Here is a 27124-nt window from a genome sequence, read left to right on the forward strand (position 1 = left end):
GCTTAATTTTTCAGTACTTTGAATCTTGCTAGAATGAAATGAAAAACAAGCCTTCCCTCAATACAGTTGTAATCTATGAAAGAGATTCTTACACCAATAGGTCTGAATGACTTACAGACAACCAAATAATAGACAAGTATATTTCATTTTTCTTTGGCAAACCCAAGGAAGTGAAAACACAGATAGGTTTTATAGCAAACCTAAGTGTTTATGAATCAGGAGACCCAGGGGAGACCCAGGGTAGGCAAAAATCTAACAGACTAAGCTTTAAATTCTTACCTCAGGGAAAATTCTTCAAGAGGAGTAAAGAACAACAACAGAGAGGGGGCGGAGCAACATGGCGGCGAGGAGACGCTGCGAGTAAGATCTCCCATTAAAAAAAGTGAATAGGGAGGAAAAGCGGCAGGTCCCAGTGAGAAGTGGGACACGGAAGATAAACGGGTGACGCCAGCGAACTGCCCAAAGAAGAAAGTGGCCATAAAAGAGGACCAGAAGGGAGGGAAGCGCAGAACCCTGCTCCCCTCCCCCGCCCACAGAGGCGGCACTCTCCGACCGGCAGAGAGGAGGAAACAACAAACCAAAACGGCCCACAAGAACAAACGACACAGCAAGCGGGACTGTGAGCGGAAAGGAACTATTGCAGCCACCACACCCCGTGAACGGGAGCTGAGGCGAACCCTGCAGGATTCGCCGCGGCGGTGAGCGAACGGCTCCGGGCGCCATTAGAGAAGAACAAAGACCCCGGGAGACGCGCACACAGCCCGGGCTGCCGGTAAGCTGGCGCGGGAACGCGGCGCGCTCGGGGAGCTTGAAAAGCAAGTGCAGACCTGGATCGCGGCTGCCCAGGTCCCCGCGCCTGCGACCTAGGCTTGCGGGGAGACGACCTAGGCTTGCGGGGAGACACACGGAGGTCCTCACTGAGGTGAAGGTCCCTCCCTGAGTGAGCAGGAACCAGGCGCCCAGGCACGGGAGCTGCGCAAAAGGCGCCATTCCCGCGCCACTGAACTGGGCTACAGCCCGCGTCCTGGAACTGAGGGCTTTGAACTGAGACCCGGGGCACGAAAATTCGGGGCGTGGGTTCTCCACGACGGTGGGGCACAAGGCAGACACAGCACCCCAAAGCTGTTGAGGTGTACCCTACCATTCCCGCTCTGTTCTCTGTCCCACGGGGTGGGGGGAGGCGAAAAACAGCCCCCCAAGGACAATAGGAGAGATCTCTGGCGCCACCTAGCGACCAGGAAAAAAAAGTCACTAACACCCTATAAAACAGGACATTTCTTAAGACTGCTTGAAAAGGGCAGAAGGTTTCTGGAGGACCCAGTGGCCAGCCGGGAAGTTATTCCACGCCAGGCCCCTTCCGACCAGCAGTCTGAGCCCACAGAGGGAGCAGGCACCCACGTCCGGGGCAGACCGGGTGCGCAGAAGAGTGTGCCTGAAACCGGAGGCGCAGGGACTGCATCCCGCTTCGCCATTTGAGAACAGGGACATTTCTTCAGTAAAAACTGCCTAAAACCAGCAGAAAGCTCCCCCAGAAGACAGAGATGGCTCCTGGAAGAGCCAGAGGGGAGCGGAGAAGTTCACCCAAGATGTCAGTCAGTCCGAGCAACACAGTGTCCCAACGCATACGACAAATTAGAAAACAGACAGTAGGGAGTAGAAGAACCACACGCAACCTAAAAACTCCTCAGGAAAGAAGCACACCACAAAAAGAAAACCACTCCCCAGATTGCAACGACAGCAACTTGGAAGAACTTCTGAGCCTTCCAGAAAGAGAATTTAAAATTGCCATGATTAAAAAAGTGATAGATCAGAAGAAGGAAATTGAGTCCCTAAAGAGGGAAGTAAGAGAAATGCAGGAGATCAAAGAATTAATGGAGGAACTAAAGAACTCTGGGAAAAGCAATGAAAGCAGAATAGATGAAATGGAAGAACGAATAAGTAATCTTGAAGACACAGAAATAAAAAGAACCAAAACAGAAAAGGAAAGAGAAGTACGAAGGAAAAAGAATGAAGAAAGACTTCGGGAACTATCTGACTCCATGAGGAAAGGAAATATAAGAGTTATAGGAATTCCAGAAGGAGAGGAGAGAGATGTAGGAACAGAGAAAATATTCATGGATATAATTGAAGAGAACTTCCCAAATGAGAAGAAGGAGCTGAAAATTGATATACAAGAAGCAAGAAGAACACCAAACTTCCACGACGAAAGGAAAAACACAGCAAGACACATAATAGTAAAGCTCCCAAGAATCCAGGACAAGGAAAAAATAATGAAGCTGACAAGAGGGAAGAAACAGATAACATTCAAAGGAAAACCAATCAGGCTGACATCAGACTTCTCTGAAGAAACACTACGGGCAAGGAGAGAGTGGAGGGACATAGTCAACAGACTCCAAGAAAACAGATGCCAACCAAGAATACTCTATCCCGCAAAGCTCTCTTTCCTCCATGAAGAAAGAATATGGACCTTCCCAGACAAAGAGAAACTCCGGAATTTCATTGCGACTAAACCCCCACTCCAAAAAATACTACAAGGAATCCTAAAGCCAGAACCTCAGAGGGACGAATAACAACGAAAGAAGACCAAAAAAAAAAAAAAGTTATTAAAAGAATAAATAAATAAAATCAAAGGAAAGACAAACATAATGGCAAATACAGATGCTAACATATCAATATTAACTCTAAATGTAAATGGACTAAACTCTTCAATAAAAAGACACAGAGTTGCAGCCTGGATTAAGAAACAAAACCCAACCTTTTGCTGTCTCCAGGAAACACATTTAGCTACAAAAGATAAAATAGGCTCAAAGTCAAAGGATGGAAAACAATCCTACAAGCAAATGGGCCAAAAAAGAAAGCAGGAACAGCTATACTTATATCAGATAAAACAGACTTCAAACTCAAAAAAATAAAAAGAGACCCCAATGGTCACTACATTATGATTAAGGGGACAATACTTCAAGAAGAAATAACACTCATTAACATATACTCACCAAACGAAAGAGCACCAAAATATATCAGACAACTGTTGTCCTCTCTGAAAACAGACATCAGAGAAAACACATATGTAGTGGGAGACTTCAACACACCACTATCAACAATGGATAGATCAACAAGACAAAAAATAAGTAAAGAAACTAAAGCTCTAAATAAGGACCTAGAGCATTTGGGCTTAACAGACATCTATAGAACACTAAACCCAAAAAAAACGGAGTACACATTTTTCTCAAGCGCACACGGATCATTCTCCAGGATCGATCACATACTGGGGCACAAGACAAACATCAACAGATACACCAAGATTGAAATCATACCAACCATCTTTTCTGACCACGAAGGCATCAAACTAGAAATAAATCATAAAAAGAAGGCAAGGAACTATCCTACCTCATGGAGACTAAAAGCCACACTACTGGAAGACCACTGGACTAACGAGGAGATCAAAGAAGAAATTAAAAAATTCTTTGAATTGAATGACAAGGAGGACACCAATATCCTAAATGTATGGGATGCAGCAAAAGCAGTAATAAGAGGAAAATATATAGCAATAGAAGCTCACATCAAAAAACAAGAAAGAACTCAAAGAAACAACCTAATCTCGAAGCTCAAAGATCTAGAAAAAGAACAACAAAAAAACCCCAGAACCAGTAGAAGAAAAGAAATAATAAAAACCAAAGCAGAAATAAATGAAATTGAAACTAAAAAAACAATCCAAAAGATCAATGAAACCAAGAGCTGGTTCTTTGAAAAAATAAATAAAATAGACAAACCCCTAGCCAGGCTCACAAAGGAAAAAAGGGAGAAAGCACAAATACACAGGATCATAAATGAAAGAGGAGAAATCACAACGGACACAGCAGAAATCAAAAGAATAATCAGTAACTACTATGAACAGTTATATGGAAACAAGTTCAACAATCTAGAGGAGATGGACAAATTCCTACAACTCTACAATCACCCAAAGCTAGATAAAGAAGAAATAGAACACCTAAACAGACCAATTACAAGCAGTGAAATTGAAATGGTAATTAAAAACCTCCCCAAAAACAAAAGCCCAGGACCTGATGGATTTACAAATGAATTCTACCAAACATTCAGAGACGAATTAGTGCCTATCCTTCACAAACTCTTCCAAAAAATTGAGAAGGAAGGGACAATACCAAACACGTTCTATGAAGCCAATATTACACTAATACCAAAACCGAATAAGGACAACACAAAAAAGGAAAACTATAGGCCAATCTCCCTAATGAACACTGATGCAAAAATCCTCAATAAAATTTTAGCTATCAGAATCCAACAATGTATCCATAAGATAATTCACCACGACCAAGTTGGATTCATTCCAGGGGCACAAGGATGGTTTAACATCCGAAAATCAATCAACGTTATCCAACACATCAACAAAAAGAAATATAAAAACCATATGATAATATCAATAGATGCTGAGAAAGCTTTCGACAAAGTGCAACACCCATTCATGATAAAAGCCCTTGAAATTCTTGGGATACAAGGAACATACCTCAACATCATAAAGGCCATCTATGACAAGCCAACAGCCAGTATCATTCTCAATGGCGAAAAGCTGAAAGCAATTCCATTAAGATCTGGAACAAGACAAGGATGTCCACTCTCACCACTGCTTTTCAATATAATACTGGAAGTCCTAGCCAGAGCAATAAGACAAGAGAAAGACATCCAAGGAATCCAAATAGGAAAAGAAGAAGTCAAACTATCACTATTTGCAGATGATATGATAATATACATAGAGAACCCCAAAATCTCCACAGAAAAACTAATTCAACTCATCAATCAATTCAGTAAAGTGGCAGGATACAAAATCAACACGCAAAAGTCAGTAGCCTTCCTATACACAAACAATAAATCTGAAGAAGAAGAAATCAAAAAAACCACCCCTTTTATTATCGAAACAAAAAAAATCAAATATTTGGGAATAAATCTAACAAAAGAGGTAAAGGACCTATACAAAGAAAACTATAAAACACTGTTAAAAGAAATAGAAGAAGACACGAAGAAATGGAAAGACATCCCCTGCTCATGGATTGGAAGAATAAACATTATTAAAATGGCCATCCTACCAAAATCAATATATAGATTCAATGCTATTCCAATCAAAATCTCAATGGCATTCTTCAAAGAAATAGAACAATTGTTGATGAAATTCATATGGAATCACCAAAAACCCCGAATAGCCAAAGCTCTACTGAAAAAAAAGAAGGAAATGGAGGCATCACACTCCCAGACTTCAAACTCTACTACAAAGCCATAATCATCAAAACTGCATGGTATTGGAACAAGAACAGACATACAGACCAATGGAATCGAATAGAAAATCCAGAAATAAACTCACAGATTTATGGTCAACTAATCTTTGACAAAGGAGCAAAGACTATGCATTGGAGCAAAGAAAGTTTGTTCAATAAATGGTGCTGGGAAAACTGGGTCGCTACATGCAAAAGAATGAAGCTTGACCACTACCTCACACCATACACAAAAATCAACTCAAAATGGATTAAAGAACTAGACATAAGACCTGAAACCATAAAATACATAGAAGGAAATATAGGCGAAACACTACGGGATTTGCACATCAAAGACATCTTTAAAGACACATCACCCAAAGCAGTGATAGTGAAGAGAAAGATAAACAGCTGGGACTACATCAAATTAAAGAGCTTCTGCACAGCAAAAGAGACAATAACAAAAACAAAGAGAAACCCCACCAACTGGGAGAACATTTTTGCACCCAACACTAATGATAAAGGACTGATCACAAAATCTGCAAAGAGCTGATGAGACTCAGCAACAACAAAGAAAATAATCCAGTCAAAAAATGGGCAGAAGAGCTAAAAAGAAACTTCTCTGAAGAGGAAATGCAAATGGCCAACAGACATATGAAAAAATGTTCAACATCACTTGTAATCAGGGAAATGCAAATCAAAACTACCATGAGATACCATCTCACACCAGTGAGAATGGCACATATTAAAAAACTAGCAACAACAAATGTTGGCGAGGATGTGGAGAAAAAGGAACTCTTGTGCACTGTTGGTGGGAGTGCAAACTGGTCCAACCACTATGGAGAGCTGTGTGGAGATTTCTGGACCTACTAAACATAGGGCTTCCATATGATCCAGCAATTCCACTCCTAGGTATTTACCCAAAGGACACAGAAACATCAATTCCAAAGAGCACCTGCACTCCTATGTTTATAGCAGCACTGTTTACAATAGCTAAGCTTTGGAAACAACCCAAATGCCCAAAAATAGATGACTGGATCAAGAAGATGTGGTACATATATACCATGGAATATTACTCAGCATTCAAAAAAGATAAACACATGCAATTTGCAGCAACATGGATGGCACTGGAAGGGATCATGCTCAGCGAAATAAGCCAAAAAGAAAAAGAAAAATACCGAATGGTCTCACTCATAGCAGGAATCTAGAAAACTTAAATAAGGGACCAGGAAAATGAATATAAGAAAGTGAAAATCAAAATCAACAAAAAACTATGAACCAGAGACACTTTTTGGGGGGTGGGGGACGGGAGGGGAAGGATTGGGGTCAGAATGGGGCGTTTGCAATTGTATGGGGGAATATAAAAATAAAATTTAATATTTAAAAAAAAAAAAAAAAAAAAAACAACAACAAAAAAATATAATGAAACTGATGGCACAATATTCTTGGTGGGAAAACTAAAGGTGGTATATTCATTTGGATTTTGAAAAGAGCAGCATCCCCTATGGCTGGAGAGAAAGTGTTTGAAGTGGATTTGCTATCATTAGCATTTTAATGATGTCATTTTTGATTATGCATGTGGCCTGAGGTTTTAAAACATCTGGTGCCTTTTGTAAACCAAACTAATAAACAAATAAAGGCTTCTCATAGCAATGGCACAGGACAGCAGCATTTCCCAGCAAAGTTCTTAAAAGGCCTCAAGTCACTTGGCAACATGCTATTAAAGGCACAAGGACATTTGTTAGGAAATGAGTTTTTTCTTTTACATTATAACTCATTGGCCTTGAATGCCACTTCTACTCATCTGCCTTTTTTCTCCCCTTTTCAGTTCCTTTAAGGTCTTTTCCTCACACAAAGAATGTTAGGTAAGATTATGGTGGCCTTGAAAACATTCCTCACAGGTCTGTTGCAGTTTCTCACTGAAGGATGGCCCAGCTGCTGCACTGAGATCCTTCTATGTTTGCTCCAAGGTCATGATTTCCCAGGCTGCTGCTAGCCTGTGGCTGAGCCCAGGAGGGATGCTGAGGCTCCTTCAGGGACTCTCTGTTGACCTTGCGGAAACTTTAATGTACCACAATCTAAGACCTGTATCCCTTCCAGCCCTCTTTATTTTTTCTCCCTCCCACCTTTCTTTTTACTCTCCTTCTCCTTTCTCTCCCTCTTTCTCTACTTCCCTCTCTTCCACAGGGGTCAAAGATGTATTGTGGTCTGACAACAATCTGAGCCTCTACCAGCTCTCTCCCAATTTTCTCTCATAGGAAGTTCCTCCAATAAATCTCTTGCCTGTCTAATCCTGTCTGGGCATCTGCTCCTCAGAGGACCTGAACTAACATGAGACTGTGATCTGCCTAACAGTAGGGTCTTCTCTTAATATTTCCTTGGTAGTTCTCAGAGTGCCTGCTAATCAGGCAAAGAATCACTTTAGGGATTAGGCAATTGCATATGTAGAATGCCTTGAGGGGACCCAAGGAGAGGCCCACCAGGTATGTGACCACTGATACTAACTCAATATATGACCTTGGTCAAGTCACTTAACCTCTAAGCCCATTAATTTTTTCATTATAAGATGAATGTATGATTCAATGATCTCTAAGCTCCCCTTCTGTGCTGACATTTAGAGTAAAAGCTGATTTATGTCAAGAATTATGTTACAAAGTTGGGTAGATAAAGAATCTAGAAACTTAGAAACCAAGAATATTCTAAAGAAAGGTAGACATGGGACAGTGTGAGTCTCTCATGAACCCAGCACTTTATAAGATCCCTACTCCACCCTGCTTTATATTTTTCTGTTTTCAGTTTTGGGAAACAATGGTTACTAACCATGAATTTGCTGCCAAATATTAAGTGGGTAGTGTATATCAGCAGAGGGCCAGCTGAAGACTTGAATTTCACTTACCTGCAATGTCTCTCAAGGTAAAGGAATTGAGCAGGTGCATTCTTTGTAAAAATTATTAGTATTTTCCCACAGGGCTGCACAATTTATAATTAATCTGACAGGCAGGGGGAGGAATAATTACTAGTTAAATTACATGAGTACATATTTTAAAGTTCAAGTCCTGAGTCAACCAAGGTCTTCAAGCTCTCTAGGTCAAAGTAATGTTGTCTAGAACACGAATCAGAGGCAGCCCATTGTGCAGGGTGAATGTTTTTGACATGAGTGGAAGGAACGGGCCTTCGCCCATTCTTTCATTTTGAGACCTGGCAGCATTTTGCCACTGACCTGGAATTCAGTGTTTCTACTGCATATTTATGTAACCTGTTGTGAGGAAGCCTTATCCCTTCGTTAGAAAGAGGTGTCATTAGGAAAGTATTAGTCAGTGACTCACAGGAAGTGGGCTTACAGCCGGAGTCTAATCAGCTTTATGGGGCAGTCACTTCACTGTTTTTCCATTTTATTGTATGGAAAATATTTATACTAATGAATTCTCCTACATGGCGTCTAGAGGAAGTTATTAAAATTGACCAAACATAGAAAAAGCAGCATTCTTAAAACACAGATTTACTGACATGTGGTTTAAAACGCTGTTATATTCTATTTTAAAGTTAAATTCTGTAACAAATAGTGTAATGGTCTCTTTAGAAAAGTGTATTGTGTCCCAAGGGGGAAATCCTGTGAACTCTAGCTGAAAGACTGTTATATGAAGATGCAGCTAGAAGAGAAAGAAAAGGAGGCTGAGATAGGAAGGGGGCGCAGAAGTGGTGCATCTCCCGTATGCTCATCTAGGTGTCCAGGGATTGCTGTGGGGTGCTACTGTGGGGTACTACTGGTTTCTGTTTTGTGTTTTCTCACTGTTGAGGAGTAATCAGAAGATTATGGAAATGTGGAAGACTGACAAAGACAGAAGAATTGTGAATCCGTGCAAAGCCACTAGGAGTTATGGAGTCAAATAGGTAGTTCGTAGCAAATTAAAGATTAGGCAAGTACTTAATTGTTAGATGCTATGTTTAAGTAATCATTTTTTAAGTATGTGACAAAACTTGAACTGTTTAAAAAAAATTAATGATTCCTTCTCTGTGAAACTACATTCTAATTTTTTAAAAAGTATTAATAACATGCTATATCATAATTGAGAACTAGCACATTGAACGGTGACTGAGGAAACTGGGGTTAGTTCAGCCAAGAGAGATCTCTTGAGTGAAGTACTTTTTTTTTTTTTTTTAAGATTTATTTATTTATGCATACAAGAGTTGGGTACAGGCCAGAGATGCGGGGGGGGGGGGCGGCGGTGAGAGGATTCACCAGAGACAGAGTGGGGAACAGAACAGGCAGACTGACTGAAATACACTGCTGAGGGGAGCAGTGGGTAAGTCAGGAGAGGTCTGCTGTGCCATGTGGGTCACTCCCTAGTTGGCCTGGGATTGAACTCGTGCTGCAGAGGCTGCGGATTGCTTCATAGTGCGGTGCTTAACCCCTTGCGCCACCAGGGAGTCCCCTTGAGTGAAGTACTTAATACCCATTTTCTTCACCATTTCTTCATCTACATTTTCTTTATCAGCGTCATTTTTGTCTAGCAACTAATTGATCTGTGAAGTCACTGTAGTAGTACACACCCTACTCCACAGATTTGAGTTGGAGTTCTATTAATGTAGAATTAGAAAAAAAAAATGTTTCATGGTCAAATAATTTTGAATGTATGGTATCTAAGGTGCTTCTTAACTCTAAAAATGTGAGGGAAACAAATCTCTGATCTACTATCTACCTATCTATCTCTGATCTACTCAATTTGCTGCTTGAGTAGCCTTATGAACCTATACATTTTATTTTTTTTTTAAGATGGAACAAGCCTTTATTTTTAGACATTTTCACAAAGAGGTTGTCAGTAAATAAACTTTGCAGAGGAGAAAAGAGAACATGAAAATCCACATCCAGTCATCACAGATGCTCTGCTCAGGGCCGAGGCTCATCCTGGCCCCAGTGGTGGGCGGAGGTGTGTACTTCCCCTCCTGGATTACCTTATCCCTCTGTCTCCTGATGGCATTCTTCGGGCGACGGATCGTTTTCTTTCTTTCTTTTTTATAATTTATTTATTTATTCATACAAGCACTGGGTACAGTCAGAAGCGCGGGAGGGTGAGAGAATTCACCAGAGCCAGAGCGGGGAACAGAACAGGCAGACGGATCATTTTCTGCCGAAGCAGACATTCTACGAAATCATCCATTTCTACCTTGCACTCTTTCTCTGCTCGAATACTACCAGTTCCATGTGCACATTCTATCCACTCTTTTTCAAAAGCATGGCAGAGAGATGGAATCTTGTGAGGCTGCTCAGCGCTCTGGATTGTCATCCAGCGGTCTAAATCAAGGCCCAGCCATTTCTGCACATCAAAGAAAAGCATGACTGTGTTCTCCCGGGGTGCCCTTGTCTCCCCTCTATCTGCCGCAACAGCACGATAGGTCCACGACACGAAGGTCTCTGAACCTATACATTTTAAATGAGAGCAAAGATCATAGTTTGCTTCTCATAGAATTTTGGAGAAGCAGGGATTATTCTTCTTGCTTAAAGTGAACTGTGAAAAGAGCTCTTCCTCACAGTGCCCCAGGGCTACGTGAGAAGAAAGCCTGCTCAGAACTTCTTACAGCTAGGTCCATGCTTGATTGCACTGGCCTGGGGTAGCACTTCGTCCTCTCACCCAACATAATGAAACACTTTCATGTGACAGGGAATCACACTCTCTGGGTGGTTTCTGACTTTCTGGTATAAAAGCAAAGTGTCAGAAACAGTCTCATCTTTAGTGACTTAAAAAAGAACTGGAGTATCCCTTTAACATCATCATGACATAAGAATGATGCTCATACCAAAGCATCATGTTGCAAGTTGTTTGCAGGCTAACCTTAGTCAGTCATGGAATAAAGTCCTCACATGCATGGAATGACATCATTCAGCAATGGCTGCCTCTCATGATAGGGGTGGATGACCAGAGGTAGGAAGCAAGAGGACATAGAATAAGAATTAAAGGGGTTGGTGAATGAAAAAATAGAAAAAGCAGAGTGAATTAGAAATTTTGTGGAAAGGCATATCACCCTTACGTGTGCAAGTCAATTACTCTAGCTCCTTCAACATTGCTAGCCTCATTTCCTCCTGTCATTTTGCCTGTGTCAAGTGAGGCCTGGTGGTTTAAATATCACATTGGAGGACTCAAAAGGATGTAGGGACACTTAATTTCCAAGGAGAAGAGCTACTGGGAGCTGGGCGGGGTAGCAGACTACACCAGCGGAATAGCAATAGAGCAGTGTGCACTGGTAGGAGGAGTGGGGCCTGAAATGACATTTTTTTCTTCGAAGTCCTCACCATTTGTCCAACTAAGTGTGTGACTATGATGTGCTATGCAATGTGCAAGGAAGAGGTTGAAGATATGGTAAACATCCAGTCATAGCTGAGTTCTCTTTTCTTACTATCTTACCCTATCTTACCTCCATCAGGTTTGGTCAGGGTGTAGACCTTGACCATGTCAGTGTCTTACAGCTTCTTCACAGGCTGCTTGATTTGGCCTTTGTTAGCTTTGACATCTACATTGAACAGGAGTGTGTTGTCTTCTATCTTCTTAATGGCTGACTTGGTGATTTTTTTTTTTAAAGATTTATTTTTATTTATTTATACAAGCACTGGGTACAGTCAGAAGTGCGAGAGGGTGAGAGAATTCACCGGAGTCAGAGCGGGGAGCAGAGCAGGCAGAAGGACCGAAGTATACTGCTGAAGGGAGCAGCGGACGGCAGGAGAGGTCTGTGCTCCATGTGGGACCCTCCTCTAGTGGCCGGGGAGCAGCCGGGGATCGAACCAGCGCTGCAGAGGCTGCGAGCAGCTTCGCAACCCAGCGCTCAACTGCTGCGCCACCAGGGGAGGCCCTGACTTGGTAATCTTGATGATGGTAAAGTGGTCAAGCTTACTTCTCTGATGATATCTGGGCTGCCTTTGGAGCTGCAGAAGGTGGGTGAGGTCTGGATCTTCTTTCATTTTGTGGCTGTGCTGGACACAATTCAGCATTGCTTTGTTGGCCTTCAAAGCTTTTGCTTGGCTTCAGCTTTGGGAGAGGCAGGGACTTCCTTCTTTGTTTTTGGAGCCATCTTAGTGAGGAATTTCCCTGGGCACCATTCTTGAGAGACAGCCAGATAATACTTTTTACAGGTACTTTTATATTCACATATTTACATATTTTTTCTAAATAAATGTATTTCAAATATACAAATATACCTCATGCACTCTCCTTTTCACATCTCTAGAACAGTATTCCTTAATCTCAGTTCTATTGATATTTTGTGCAGATAATTCTGTCCTTAGGGGAACTGTTCTTAGGACTGCAGAATGTTGAGCAACATCCCTGGTCTCTAGCATCACAGTTGAGATAATTTTACAAATCTTCAGATAAGACAACTGGCCTTTGGGGGTCAAAATAGTGGTTAAGAACCACTGTTCTGGATTGACATTTATATGATAGTTGTTGGCAGCTATTGTGGTATCATTAGAAATTTCATAATGATTAAGTCCTTGCTTTCATTTCTCTTCAACTGCTGAGTAGATAGCTTCTTCAGGCGTTACATTTTGGGTTGCTTCATATTTCACTGCTTTTTCCTATTTTAACTGTTGGGATGAAAATGTACCACATGAATATAAAGTCAGGAAGTAATTATATGTGTGGGGTACACACACATACACAAGCACACATAATATTCATGGTGATGGTATTTTTTGGTTTTGGCAAGTCAATAGTGGCTTTTTGAATTATTCTGAATTCTGACAGCATAGAAGCATGTCTTAATTTGCAAATGCACCCTCTTACGCAATCATGATTGATACTTTCTTTTAGATTAATATATGACCTGTCAATTGATAGGAAGCTAAATGCTTGTATGGGAAGATATGTGACTCATTTTTTCCCCTTACCATTGGCCAAGGATATCTTACATATTAGGATTAAAGGAATGAAAATAATAGGGTTAACTTTTCAGATTGAATTAATTTTCATTCTCTTGTGGCTTTTCTTTTTCCTTTTTTTTTTTGGTGTGGAAATAAACAATTTTCTTTATTTCTCCTGAATAATTCTGTCCACACTGGTAAGAAAGGAACAATTTACATTTTGGCTTATATTTTAGGAGCTTGGTGTGAAAAATATGAAATAAATGACCCTGTATTTCTAATTCATTCAAATTATGTTTTAAGGACCTGCACTGGATTAGAGGTCTGGGAGGCTGGCAGCCCGGGCTGTTCCAGCACTAGTTTGATGCTGCTCCTAATCCTTCCATCCCCACAGCCTTCTGAATTAAGGAAACCCCCTCAATGATGTCCTCATTATCAAACCTGCTCAAAATCTGTATCCATGTAAGTCCAGTCTAACACCAATGTCAACATCAGACAGTCCTGAGTAGGGGAAAGCCACAAGATGGCAGTGGGAAGCCTTGAAGAGTTCAACAAAGGGCTTCCCTGGTGGCACGGGGGTTGGGGCACAACCTATGAAGCTGTCCGCAGCCACTGCAGCATGAGCTCCATCCTCAGCCAGGGAGGAGACCCACATGGCGAGCAGACCTCTCCTGCCCACTGCTCTCCTCAGCAGTGTACTTTGGTCGGTCTGCCTGTTCTGTTCCCCACTCTGTCTCTGGTAAATCCTCTCACCCCTTGTGCCTCTGGCCTGTACCCCAGCTCTTGTATGCATAAATAAAAAATAAATCTTAAAAAAAAAAAGAGTTCAATAAAATAGTCAAAGGCAGTCCAATATTTTGACTTTTTTTTTTTTTTTGAGGGAGAGCATCTTTAGGCTGATTGTGAATTGTACACATTTGGAGCATATGTTATAGGCACCACCACATTCTCTGTTATGACATTTACCCTTCAGTATTACTCAGTTGCCTATGGAGAGTGCTTTTAATTTCCTGAAGCTTCCACCACAAATTTCTACAAACTTGGTGGTTTAAGACAAGAATGGTTCTCTCACAGTTCTGGAGTCCAGAAGGCAGAAATCAAGAGTCTCACTCCTGCTGGTGTCACTAGGAGGTATCCTTCCTTGCCTCTTTCATTTTCTGATGGCTCTTTGCATTCCTGTTCTTGTGGTTACATACGCCAATCTCTGTCTTCATCTTCACACCATCTTTTCCTTTGTCTGTGTCTTCTCTTCTTTATTCTGTTATCTCTCTCTCTGCTATTCTCTTATGAGGAATCCTGTCAATAGATTTATGACCCATTTTGATAATCCTTGATGATTACTTCATCTCATGATCCTGACCTTAATTATATCTGTAAAGACTTTTTCCCTCCAAATAAGTAACATTCATGAAATTGAAAAGCTGGTTCTTTGAAAAGATTAATAAAATAGACAATCCACTAACTAGAATAACAAAGAGGAGAATTTTGAATAAAATCAGAAATGAAAGAGAACTACAGAAATACCAAGGACTATAAGAAAGCATTACAAAACTATATGGCAATAAATTGGACAATCTAGAAGAAATGGAAAAATTAAAAAAAAAAATCACACACCATCCCAAGAATTAATCAGGGGGGGAAAGAGGAAAATTTGGATAGCTTGATCATGAATAAGGAATTTGAAACAGTAATCAAAAGCCACCCAAAAACAAAAGCCTGGGATCAGATGGCTTTTATAGTGAATTCTATCAAACTTTCAAAGAAGAACTGATATCTACCCTTCTCAACTGCTTTCAAAAAAATTGAAAAGGAGGGGAAACTAACAAACACACTTTATGAAGCCAACATTACCCTGCTTCCAAACTAGACAAGGACATCACACACAAAAAGAAAATTATAGACTAATATTGCTGATGAACATAGATGCAAAAATCCTCAACAAAATGGTAACTAACCATGTGTAACAACACACCAAAAAGAACCACACATCATGATTAAGAAGGATGGATGGTTCAAGATACACAAATTTAAAAAACATGATCTATCAACACAAGGCAGGCCAAAAACCATGATCATCTCAACGGATGCAGAAAAACCATATAAACAAGATTCAGCATCCATTTATGATGTAAACCCTTAATTAAATAGATATATAAGGATTATACCTCAATATAACAAGGGCCATATATAAAACAAACCCACAGCTAACATCATATTGATAATGATAAAAGGAAAATGATAAAAAACTGAAAGCTTTTCCTCTAAGGTCAGGAATAAGGAAAGGATGTCCACTCTCTCAACACTACTATTCAATATAATGTTTGAAGTCCTAGACAGAGCAATAGACAAGAAAATGAAAAAGTATACAAGCTGGAAATTAAGTAAACTGTTACTTTTTGCAGATGACGTGATAACGTACATAGAAAATCTCAAGTAATCCAATACAAAGATATTAGAAATAATTAATACATCAAAGTGGCAGATTCAAAACAAATATACAAAAATATACTGCATTTTTATATGCAAATAATAAACTAGCAGAAAGGAATCAGGAGAAACCATCATTTAAAATTGTATCAAAAAGAATTATAAACCATGGAATAAATTTAACCAAAGAGGTGAAATACCTGTACGCAGAAAACTATTAAGACCTTGTTAAAAAAAACAGAACACATACATGGGCACACATATAAATGGAGTTATATTTATGCGTGAATTAGAGGAATTAAAATCATTAAAATAGTGATATTGCCTGAAGCAATACACAGATTCAGCCAATCCCTATCAAAAGTGCAATGGCAATCTTTACAGAAATAGAATGAAAAACCATGAAATTTATTTGGAACTACAAAAGACCCTAAATAGCAAAGAGAGAGAATCAAAAAAGGTGATATCATATTTCCAGACCTAAAACTATAGTGCAAAATCATAATAATCCAAGTATCATGATGTGGGAATGGAAACAGACCAACATAACAGAATTGAGAGCCCAGAAGTAATCCCATAAATATATGAACACATACATATATGAACAACTAATTTACAAGAGGAGCCAAGAACATATAAAGAAAGAAAAGTACCTTCAATAAATAGTGCTGGGGGGCCTCCCTGGTGGCGCAGCGGTTGAGTGCTGGGCTGCAAAGCTGCCCACAGCCTCTGCAGCACCGGTTCAATCCCCGGCCGCCAGTGAGGGTTCCATATGGCGCACAGACCTCTCCTGCCGCGCCCTTTGCTCCCCTCAGCAGTGTATTTCATCAGTGTGCCTGTTCTGTTCCCTGCTCTTGCTCTGGTGAATGCTCTCACCTTGAGCACTTCTGACTGTACCCAGTGTTTGTATAAATAAATAAATAAAACTTAAAAAAAAATGGTGCTGGGAAAACTGGATGGCCACATGCAAAGGAATAAAACTAGACAACTATCTACCAACACGCATAAAAATTAATTTAAAATGGATTAAAGACTTGGATGTAGATACCTGAAACCACAAAATACATAGCAGAAAACAGGTGTTATGCTACTTGACATTGGTCTTAAAGATGTATTTGGAGACTTGACACCAAAGGCAAAGGTAACAAAAGTAAAAAGAAACAATTGGGACCACATCATACTAAAAGTTTTTATGCAGCGAAAGAAACTATGGTCAAAACAAAAGACATCATATATCTGACAAGGGATTATTATCCAAAATACATAAAGAATTCATAAAATTCAAGAACAATAAAAAGACAACTTTAAAAAAATGGGCAGATGATCAGATACTTCTCAAAAGAAGAAATACAGATAGCCAAGAAGCAGGTATGAAAATGTTTATCATCTCTTATTATTAGGGAAATGCAAATCAAAACAAGTGCTGGCAAGGAAGTGGAGAGAAGGGAGCCTTTGTACACTGTTGGTGGGTATGTGAGTTGGGGTAGCCATTATGAAAAACAATATGAAGAAATTCCATATACTCCAGTTACCTTGTTTCTGGGTATTTACCAGAAAAATGCAAAAAAAAAAAAAAAGAAAAAAAAAGAATTGAAGAATTGGCACCCCCATATATACTCCAGCATTATTGACAACAGTAGAGAACTAGAAACAACCTGGGGCCCATCAACAGATGATTGGATAAAGATATGCTACATATACACAATGGAACACTACTCACTTATAAAAATAAATAAAATATTTTTCCTCTAACTTGTTGGACTTACCAAGATTCTGAGAATGGAAGTTGTTCCTCTTTCCTTCGAGTCCCTGTGTGTGGCTTCTTGCCCACAGAGGTGCACAATCAACAAATTGCTGGTAAAGTCACTTGTGTGCAGAAGTGTGTGATTACTGGGATTGTATTTACAAGACTTCCAGGCTCATTTAAAACTTCATAATATTCAAATATGGAATTTTACATACCAATATGAGCATCTGTTTGCTTTATTACCTCTTATTCGTTTTATTTTATTTTATTTTTTTTAAAGATTTATTTATTTATTTATACAAGCACTGGGTAACAGTCAGAAGCGCGGGAGGGTGAGAGAATTCACCAGAGCCAGAGCGGGGAGCAGAGCAGGCAGAAGGACCGAAATACACTGCTGAGGGGAGCAGCGGGCGGCAGGAGAGGTCTGCGCGCCATGTGGGACCCTCCTCCGGTGGCCGGGGAGCAGCCGGGGATCGAACCGGCGCCGCAGAGGCCGTGGGCAGCTTCGCAACCCAGCGCTCAACCGCTGCGCCACTGGGGAGGCCCACCTCTTATTCGTTTTATATGTCTGAGTTCTGAAACAGACAACCATGGTGTCTGTCCTGAAGTGAATACAGGAGACCTGGGTTTGATTTCTGGTTTTACTACACATTAGTGCGTGTCCCTTCTTATATTCAGTTACATCATTTATAAAATGTGAATAACACTTTTGATTCAGAACCTTTTTAGTGATTAAACATGATAAAACTATATGTAAATGAAAGCCCTAAACACAATACTTGACACAGAAGGGGTAATCAATAAACATTATTTACATTAGGAAAAAAGTAAGTGAATTTGAGCACCAAAATAAAAACCAATAGTATTGGATTATAACACATAGAACAAAATAAATATCCATGAGTTCATATTGACATAAATAAATAATTGAAAAAAACATGTAACAGGAAAATTATTTTTGAAAGAAGAATTCCCATTAACAAATGCTCATGCAATGAGAGAAAAGAAAAATCATTACAGTAATAACTGTTGTAGGCAAGAACAACCAACATTTTTAAAATTAGTGGGCAAATTATCAGGAAGAACAGGATATTTGCATAGTTCCAAAGCATTAATATAGACATTTAGCTACAAAGGGAAAAATAGCAAATCTACAGTGGAAAAAATTGGCAAAGCCACTATAAGCTGGGGATTAGGGTTGACATCATTAGTAATAAGGCACATCATATTGTATACCCCATGTGACATATCAAGGACATCTCACTTCTGACTAAATATGGATATTTACTTTGTTCTATGTGTTATAACCCAGTATTATTGGTTTTCTGACTAAAAAATGGAAAACCTTAATCAAATCATGAGATACCAATAGTAACTCAAATTGAGGTATATTCTACAAACTATCTCTCCGGTATTCCTTAAAAGCCTCAAGGTCATGAAAGGTAAAGATAGGATGGTGAATTGTCACCAATCCAAGGAAACTAGGAATTTGTGATAATGACATACAATGTTGGATCTTTGACTGGATCTTGAAATAGAAAAAGGATGTCAGGGCCTCCCCGGTGGCGCAGCGGTTGAGCGCTGGGTTACGAAGCTGCCTGCAGACTCTGCAGCGCCGGTTCGATCCCCGGCTGCTCCCCAGCCACCAGAGGAGGGTCCCACATGGCGCGAGGACCTCTCCTGCTGCCCGCTGCTCCCCTCAGCAGTGTACTTCGGTCCTTCTGCCTGCTCTGCTCCCGGCTCTGGCTCTGGTGAATTCTCTCACCCTCCCGCACTTCTGACTGTACCCAGTACTTGTATAATTAAATAAATGAATGAATGGATAAATAAATAAATAAATCTTAAAAAAAAAAAAAAGAAAGAAAAAGGATGTCAGTGAAAAGACTGGTGAAATCCAAATAAAGTCTGTAGTTAATTGTAATGAATCAAAACATTGATTTTGTAGTTTGGGTAAATATGGTATCTTCACATAACATTGGGGAAACTGGAAGAAGGGGATATGGTAATTCTCTATACTATTTTTGCAACTTTTTCGTAAGTCTGAACTATTTCAAAGTAAAAGGTTAAAAAAGACAGTTGTAGTTATTGTGTTATATTTTATACATTAACAAAGTACCACATACCCTTACAATTCTTTGTCACTAACACTGCCACCCTTCTCACTGGGATCAGGTTTCACAGTTTACAAATCTATCCCCATGTACCACCACACTGAGTATGACCGTCCTGTGAGATATCATTCCCATTTCACAGGCTGATAAAACTGAGGCTTAGGAGGGGAAGGAGTTTGCCTAAGTTTACCCTGCAGTTCTTTCCCTTCTTCTGCACGTCACATCAGACGCTAGTTGGTGGGAGAAAACTTATTCTGCTCAACCAAAAGTACACAAGCCAGTGATACTTTATTATACATGGAAGTTGGCAAAGGACAGATTCAATTTTGTCAAATAATCTCTAGCAAACATTTCCAATGCTCCATCTGGTGATGCAGTTAACAATAAAACAATAGCTGATATTAACTGACTACTTGCAATGTGCCAGAGTCATTAAAGGAAATGCAAATCCCACCATGAAAACTGGAATTTTCATTAGGATTCAGTCTTAGAAAAGGCCCAGCTTCAAAGATTCTGACTTGCACAGACCAAGGACTCCTATTTCCAGAAGTTCAAAAACCTCCTTTCTTATCTAAATGAGAGAAGAGAAAACAAGGTTAAGATCAAGAAAAGATGGCCATGGTGAATAAATTGAACCGTCTGGACTCCTTTATGTGACTGTTTTGGCCAGAGTCAGGGAGGGAATAAATTCCTCATGCACATGTAATTCAGAGTGAAATATATATGTAAAAAAAGAGATACTATAAAAAAATCAGTTTCATTAAGGTGTCCTTTGTAGTCATTTAAGATAAAATCTCATAAAATCTTATATAAAGGTATTTAAAGATATCCAAAATGTGCTTAGATTATACACAATATTTATAATAACTGCTAATGATGATAAACTAATAAAAATCATCATGGGTAATAACAAGGGTATTTAGACATTATTTCTTTTTCTTTTTTAAAAATAGTTCATTTATTTATATAAATTTTACTTCACCCATGCATCATTACCATAGTCCCTTGAGCTCTTCCAGCCCTTATTTTGATCCCTCTCCCTCCTCCTCCCCTATTTCTTTTTCTTATTACCAAGTATGGGCTTATGTGTCTGACATCAAATTCATTAAATCAGTTTTAAAAAACCAATTGGTTCAAGGTGTAGACAGGGTGTGTGTGTGTGTGCGCACATGTGCATTTCGAAAAAATTGTCATATAACCTGAACTGATTTCTGATATAATTTATCAATCATTTATAATCAGTATGGTCATTCTGGGGATATGGTTTTAATGGTAAATTAATTCATTCAGCATGTTTGCAGGAGTAATTACAAGTTTCTTTGATAGTTGCTGCCATGATTCATTCCTGGTTAGTGTGCCAACCATGTTTATTGCTGCACAAACCCTTTTCTCGCCAACAACAACTTGTAAGCAGCAGGTTAAATTGAAAAATTAGCCCCATTATAACAAGGTAGGTGGCAAATAATTTTTCACATTATGATAGTAATGGATTACTTTCATAAATAATGAGTTAATGGTGGGCCCACAAAAGCATTCAAAATTGATTAAGATCAGTTTTAATTCACTGAGACATTAAAAGTTTCCCTACCCACAAAATCCAAAATAGACCATAAAGTAAGTAAGGGGAGGAGGTGGAGATGAGGGCATGAGGCAAGTTTGTCCCACATGCGCCGCCCCCCCCATACACTTATAAGGATGAATGACAAAGATTACCATGTCTCCACGTCTCTAAAGCAAGTTACAAGCAAATATGCCAAGTCCTCTCAACTGCCCTGTTTCTTAAAGGTACAGAATAGTTGCGGTCCCAGGGGGGCAGAGGTCACTGGGCATTTAATGAGGAAACAAAATCTATTCCCATGAAACACATGGAAAGTATACAGTTACATGTAAGAGGTGAGATGGTCTCTATAATTGTAGTTACTTCAGAGTTGAAAGAAAGAAATCATTTCAAAGGCCAGAATGTGCTGGCTCCCCATGTCAAAGACTTTTTTAGTGTGTTTGAACTCAAGTTCAAGTTGAAAAAAAAAAAGATTAAAGTCAATTGATGATTACATAGTACCTCGGGAATGTCCATCATCCTCCTCAACTTCTGATCTCTCCAGTTCCAGTCAAAGACCAGAAACTTTAAGGGGTTCAAATTAAGGCCACCTGAAAGAGACATGGAGAGAGTTACTATATAGTGAAGACCACATGACATAAATGTATTAAATTTTTTTTTTATTCTCCTGGTTGCTTTTTGCCTCATTTGCTCTCCTCTCCCCAGGCAACTAATCTCCGTACATTAAGTGCTACCCTCTCTTGATGGAAAACAAATGCAGCACTGAGGTTCTTAAAATCTTATCACCGATTCTGAGGGAAACAGAGAAGCTGCTCTTACTAAGCTTGTCAAATGCTCAAGGGCTGGCAAAGAATCAATCCCAAACCTTTATCCCAAATCCCAGAGGGTGAAGTCTCATTCCTGACAGAGATTTGATAGTTTGGGGTAGCGGTCCTTTAGGGGAGATGAGTCCAACAGAATCTGCATGGCTCAGAGGATGTAAGTGGGAAGAAGGATGAGAACAGCGCTGAGAGGTTAATTTTAAGCAGAAAAAGAAGTTAAGATGAATGGGCTCTATTCAAAGTCTGCTATTATTTGAAGGAACTGGTAAACCACTTAAGGACTATATCCTTGTTGTTTTCCTGTCTATCTAGAGACAATTATGGAATCTTGTCTATCTAGACACAGCGATGGAATGTGGGGCTGGAGTGGACCTCAGGGACCGTCTGTTCCTCAGAGGTCTCAGAGTTGGGTACAGTTAGTTTCCCTTATCCCCCGACTTCTTATCCCTATTACACTTTATCAGGGAAATATAACTGAAGCTCTCCTTTACACTGCAGCACTGATCGTCAACTTTTCTCTATAGTTACTTCACTTATTTTCTTCTCTGCCTAAGAGACTTTTTAAAAATAATGCCTTTTATTTAAAATCCCCTCTTTGCAAAATTAAAATGATAAATTGAGAAAGATAGGGGGTTGACAGTCTTCCCTTAAAAATAACTTACAGCTGGTGAAGAACAAATAGGTAAAGACACTTTGGAAGGCACATGGGCATTATATAGTAGGAGCTGTAAAATGCCTACTATTTGATAAGATAAATTTCCTTTGATGACATATCCTGACAAAAATACCAGAAAGTTAAACATAGTTGCTTGCAAAGATGATTACTACAGTATTACTTACAATAGCAAAAATTTAGTAACAATCCCAAATCCCACCATAATGGAATTTATAAAATACAATATAACTCGGTGTTAACATCCAGAATATAGAAAGAATATATACAACTCAGTAGAAAAAAGACAAACTTGGGAGAAACGCACATGGCGAGGCAGACCTCTCCTGTCTTGTCCGCTGCTCCCCTCAGCAGTGTATTTCAGTCAATCTGCCTGTTCTGTTCCCCACTCTGTCTCTGGTGGATCTTCTCACCCCCTGCATCTCTGGCCTGTGCCCCAGCTCTTATATGCATAAATAAATAAATCTTTGATTTAGCAACTCCACTTCTGGGTATACACCCAAAGGAAAAAAAACACTATCTCAAAAAAATATGCATTTACCCCCTATGTTATTTCTCTAATAAAAGTAAGAACTAGTATGGTATTAGAATAAAAATAGACACATAGACTAATGGAATAGAATTGACAGCTCAGAAATAAACACACATTTACATGGGCAGTTCATCATGACAAAGAAGCCAAGAGTAGACAAAGAGAAAGTTAAGTCTCTTTAACAAATGGTGCTGGGAAAACTGGACAGCCACATGCAAAAGAATGAAACTAGATGACCATCTCACACCATATACAAAAATTAACTCAAAATGGATTAAAGGCAAGCACATATGACCTGAAACCATAAAATACACAGAAAACAAGCAAAACACTCCATGACATTGGATTCAGGGATCTCTTTGGAGACTCTACTACAGTGGCAAGGGAAGCAAAAGCAAAAATAAACAAATGGGACTATATCAAACTAAAAAGTTTCTGAACAGTGAATTTGCACATCATACATCTAACAATATATAACAATACCCAACATCTATAAAGAACTCATACAACTCAACAATAACAACAGAAAACCCAATTAAAAAATGGACAGAAAAGTTAATAGATGTTTATCCAAAGAAGACACAGAGATGAACAAGAGGCACATGAAAAATGCCATCATCATTTATCATAAAGGAAATGTTAAATCAAATCTACAATAAGATACCATCTCATATCTCTGAGAATGAGCCATTTCAAAAAGACCAGCAATATCTACCTGCCTATTTTAATCCTCCCCATACCTCAAAAATCAGTTAAAGACACTTTCCTTTGTTAAGCCTTCCCTGCTCATTCAGTCAGTCAGGGAGTCCCTCATTTCAATTCCCTTAGGATTGAAAAATGCTTATTTGGGTTTGGTTTTTACTGGTTCCTATTGTCAGTTTTATTTTATAAACATTTATCACTTCAACTGGATCAGCACCTGAGGGGGAAATGTTCTGGAATCAGGAAAGCCTAGACAGAGAGCGACCTTAGGAGGGCTACTTAACCCTCCACAGTTTCAGGTTTCACTCCTAAGTAATAAGAATGCTAGTCTGGAAGGATGCAGTGAGTACTAAGTGATATATGTAAGGGTAACTAGGATAGCACCAAGTACAAGTAGGATCTCAAAACATATTTGTTTCCTTTTCTTATCTGGAGCCTCCAAGCTTGTAATTGCACAGACTTCTGTATATAGTGGGCCATTTAACCTTTGTATGATTTTCATCTGTAGAGAAACACCAGTATTTTTAGCTTTTGTTTGTTTCCTGGCAAATGCCCATCTTTACGTAAGTTATTAAGTTGAACACATTGCTTTTAGATATATAAAAAGTCCAGGAATAGCTCCAGACTGTTATAAAACAAAGTTCTAATACTATATTAAATAAGTGATTTTGAAATGATTATTGAAAATTTTCATCTGTCTGGCAGTAGAACAGGTAGTACAAGCATCAGCAGGTTAGTAGGTTTTTAAGTTACTGGCTTTGAGAATGTCAACAGATTATAAAAACCCACTGGTAGATGTTGCTTGGACTTCTTTCTGGGTAAAGTACAAAAAGAGAAATGCATTTAGGGGAAATATTTTAGAATATCTGCATATCATTATTAGAAACTGCATTTTTAAAAATATTTTTACATAGAAGAACTGGGGTATAGACAAGAAGTGCAGGGGATGAGAGGATTCATCAGAGACACAACAGGCACAACAGGCAGATTTACTGAAATATACTGCTGAGGGGAGTAGAGGGTGAGACAGGAGAGGTCTACTGTGCCATGTGGGTTAGCTCCCTGGCCGGGGATCAAACTCAGGCTGTAGAGGTGATAGCACTGAGACTTACTCCCTAGGCTACCAGGGAAGCCTGAAACTGCATTTTTTGTCTCAACATGTTTTATATGTCAGCACTCAAATGGAATTGGAGCCTTGGGGACTCCAACTCCAAAACAATTGGAATTTCAATGTATTTAGGTGTTAATGCATTTTGTCACAGTTCTTATCATTCCCTGAGGCATTTTATTTGGCTGGCTTTATGAACAAAAAGCTAAGTTCCCCACTCCTGAAATTGACATGGAAGTCTGGATTCACATCACAAATATGGCTTCCCAAATTCACATGAGGGTAAGACAAATACTCTCACAACTCTGGGGAGAAGAATCACTGCTCTTTGGGGCCTCCCTGGTGGCGCAGCGGTTGAGAGCTGGGTTGCGAAGCTGCCCGCAGACTCTGCAGCACCAGTTCGATCCCTGGCTGCTCCCCGGCCACCGGAGGAGGGGCCCACATGGTGTGCAGACCTCTCCTGCCGCCCGCTGCTCCCCTCAGCAGTGTGCTTCGGTCCTTCTACCTGCTCTGCTCCCCGCTCTGGCTCTAGTGAATTCTCTCACCCTCCCACGCTTCTGACTGTACCCAGTACTTGTATAAATAAATAAATAAATTTAAAAAAAAAAAAAAGAATCACTGCTCTTTTCATACCTTGTTTAATGAGTTCTTTAATCCTCCCTGGAGTTCCAACACCCAGGTGCACAACACGCTTATCTAGCATCTTTACTTGTTCTTGGATCTATTCCAACATGGAAAAGAATAAAGAAAAGCAAAGTCATTAGGAAGTGCAATCACAGGCCAATTTAGGGCATTTTATCTAAAAGCTAATAAAGTAAAAAGAAAATGGTAAATGGGGTTACTCTTGTTTAAGGTAAATTTCCAGGGTAAGGAAGGGTAAGATCAAGATAGAAGAACAGTTCCTCAGAAAACTGGTAAATCTTCAAAGAATCGAGGGGTCAAACCTCTGCTTCAATACAAGAATCCCCGAGTATAGAGGAGTAGTCACTGGGGGCAGCTGGGGATGCAGAAGCAGAATGCAAAGAATTCCAGGATGGTTATTAAATATCAAGAAGCTCCAAAGAGAATGCTGGTTTGAGATAAAGAGAAGAGGCTGAAGAGGAAAAGCTGAGGTCCAGAAGAACCCCTTATGTCCCCTACCAGTAACCACAGGCCTGTCCTTACCTTTATGTGTTTTGCAAATAATTTTATAACTTTGCCATTGCCTCTGAATGCGGTCATCGATCTAATGAAAAAAAAAAAAAAAAAAAAAAAAACCAGATTAGTCAATAAAAAAATTCACTCATCCCAGGCCATGCTGATTACTTCCGGATTATTATATATAAGTATATATGTGTATATACATATAAAAAACATTGTCAGATTTTCAGATTAGCCCAACACTGGAATGAAAATGGGATGACATTTTATTGAGGCACATATCTGGGCTGTATTCTAACTCTCATACAGATGGTTAACTACTTAAGTTTCCTTAAGTAGTTATTGAAACATTTGGGTCTGCCTAGCACTTTCTGTATTCCAGGTTGATGGTACAGAGTTTATCTTCAAATTTTGCAGTATAGTTCTCATGCACAATTTTGCTGTGAGAAATGTCTAAAAGCATGATGTCAGGCTGAACTCTGGAGCCCAAGGCATCAACAAAGGTCCATGGCTGCTGTGAGGGGGAGCTGGGGATGAGCTGACAGTGGGAAGAAAGAGGGTTATGTCCTTTAATCAGAGAAGCCTCCCTTCCCTCTTTAATCTACTATGTAGAAGGAGCTTTTCTTATATGGAAACACTTTGGGTATAAAGAGGGCATAAAAAAACAATCTTTTACTTGATACTTGGGGATACCTCTGCCTGGAATGTTCTTCTTCCAGATATCTGTATGGCTCTCTTCTTTACCTTGTTCAAGTCACTGCTCAAATGTCACCTCCTGAGATAAGTGCTCTGGGATCACCCTTTAAAATGGACCATCCACAAACAACTATGAACCAGAGACACTCTATGGAGGGCGGGGGACAGGGAGAGGAGGGATTGGGGTCAAAATAAGGGGGTCACAATTGTATGGGGAATATAAAATTTATAATAAAAAAAAATGGACCATCCAGGGCCTCCCCGGTATGCAGTGGTTGAGCGCTGAGTTGCGAGGCTGCCCGCAGTCTCTGCAATGCCGGTTCGATCCCTAGCTGCTCCCAGGTCACCGGAGGAGGATCCCACATGGCACTCAGACCTCTCCAGCCGCCCACTGCTCCCCTCAGCAGTGTACTTCGGTCCTTCTGCCTGCTCTGCTCCCCGCTCTGGCTCTGGTGAATTCTCTCAACCTCCCGCGCTTCTGACTGTACCCAGTGCT

General features: G+C 39.8%; 1 protein-coding gene and 1 pseudogene across 7 annotated transcripts in view; both read right to left on the bottom strand.

Moving 5' to 3' along the window:
- Positions 1–10149: 10149 nt before the first annotated feature.
- LOC119257578 (NADH dehydrogenase [ubiquinone] iron-sulfur protein 5-like) lies at positions 10150–11462 on the bottom strand (annotated as a pseudogene).
- Positions 11463–19667: 8205 nt separating this feature from the next.
- The window catches only part of CMSS1 (cms1 ribosomal small subunit homolog), a 346374-nt gene continuing 338917 nt past the window's right edge, over positions 19668–27124 (bottom strand). For all 7 annotated transcript variants that reach the window (XM_054700663.1, XM_054700662.1, XM_054700666.1 and 4 more), the window contains 4 exons: positions 25957–26017; positions 25426–25513; positions 21458–21546; positions 19668–19969 (listed from right to left, as the gene is read on the bottom strand). In XM_054700663.1, coding sequence (XP_054556638.1) covers positions 19886–19969; positions 21458–21546; positions 25426–25513; positions 25957–26017 — 322 coding nt within the window. In that variant the 3' untranslated portion in view covers positions 19668–19885. The remainder of the gene's footprint in view (positions 19970–21457; positions 21547–25425; positions 25514–25956; positions 26018–27124) is intronic.

This window comes from Talpa occidentalis, unplaced genomic scaffold, assembly GCF_014898055.3.
Source record: "Talpa occidentalis isolate TD23 unplaced genomic scaffold, MPIMG_talOcc4v2.1 talOcc4.4, whole genome shotgun sequence".
Taxonomy (NCBI): domain Eukaryota; kingdom Metazoa; phylum Chordata; class Mammalia; order Eulipotyphla; family Talpidae; genus Talpa; species Talpa occidentalis.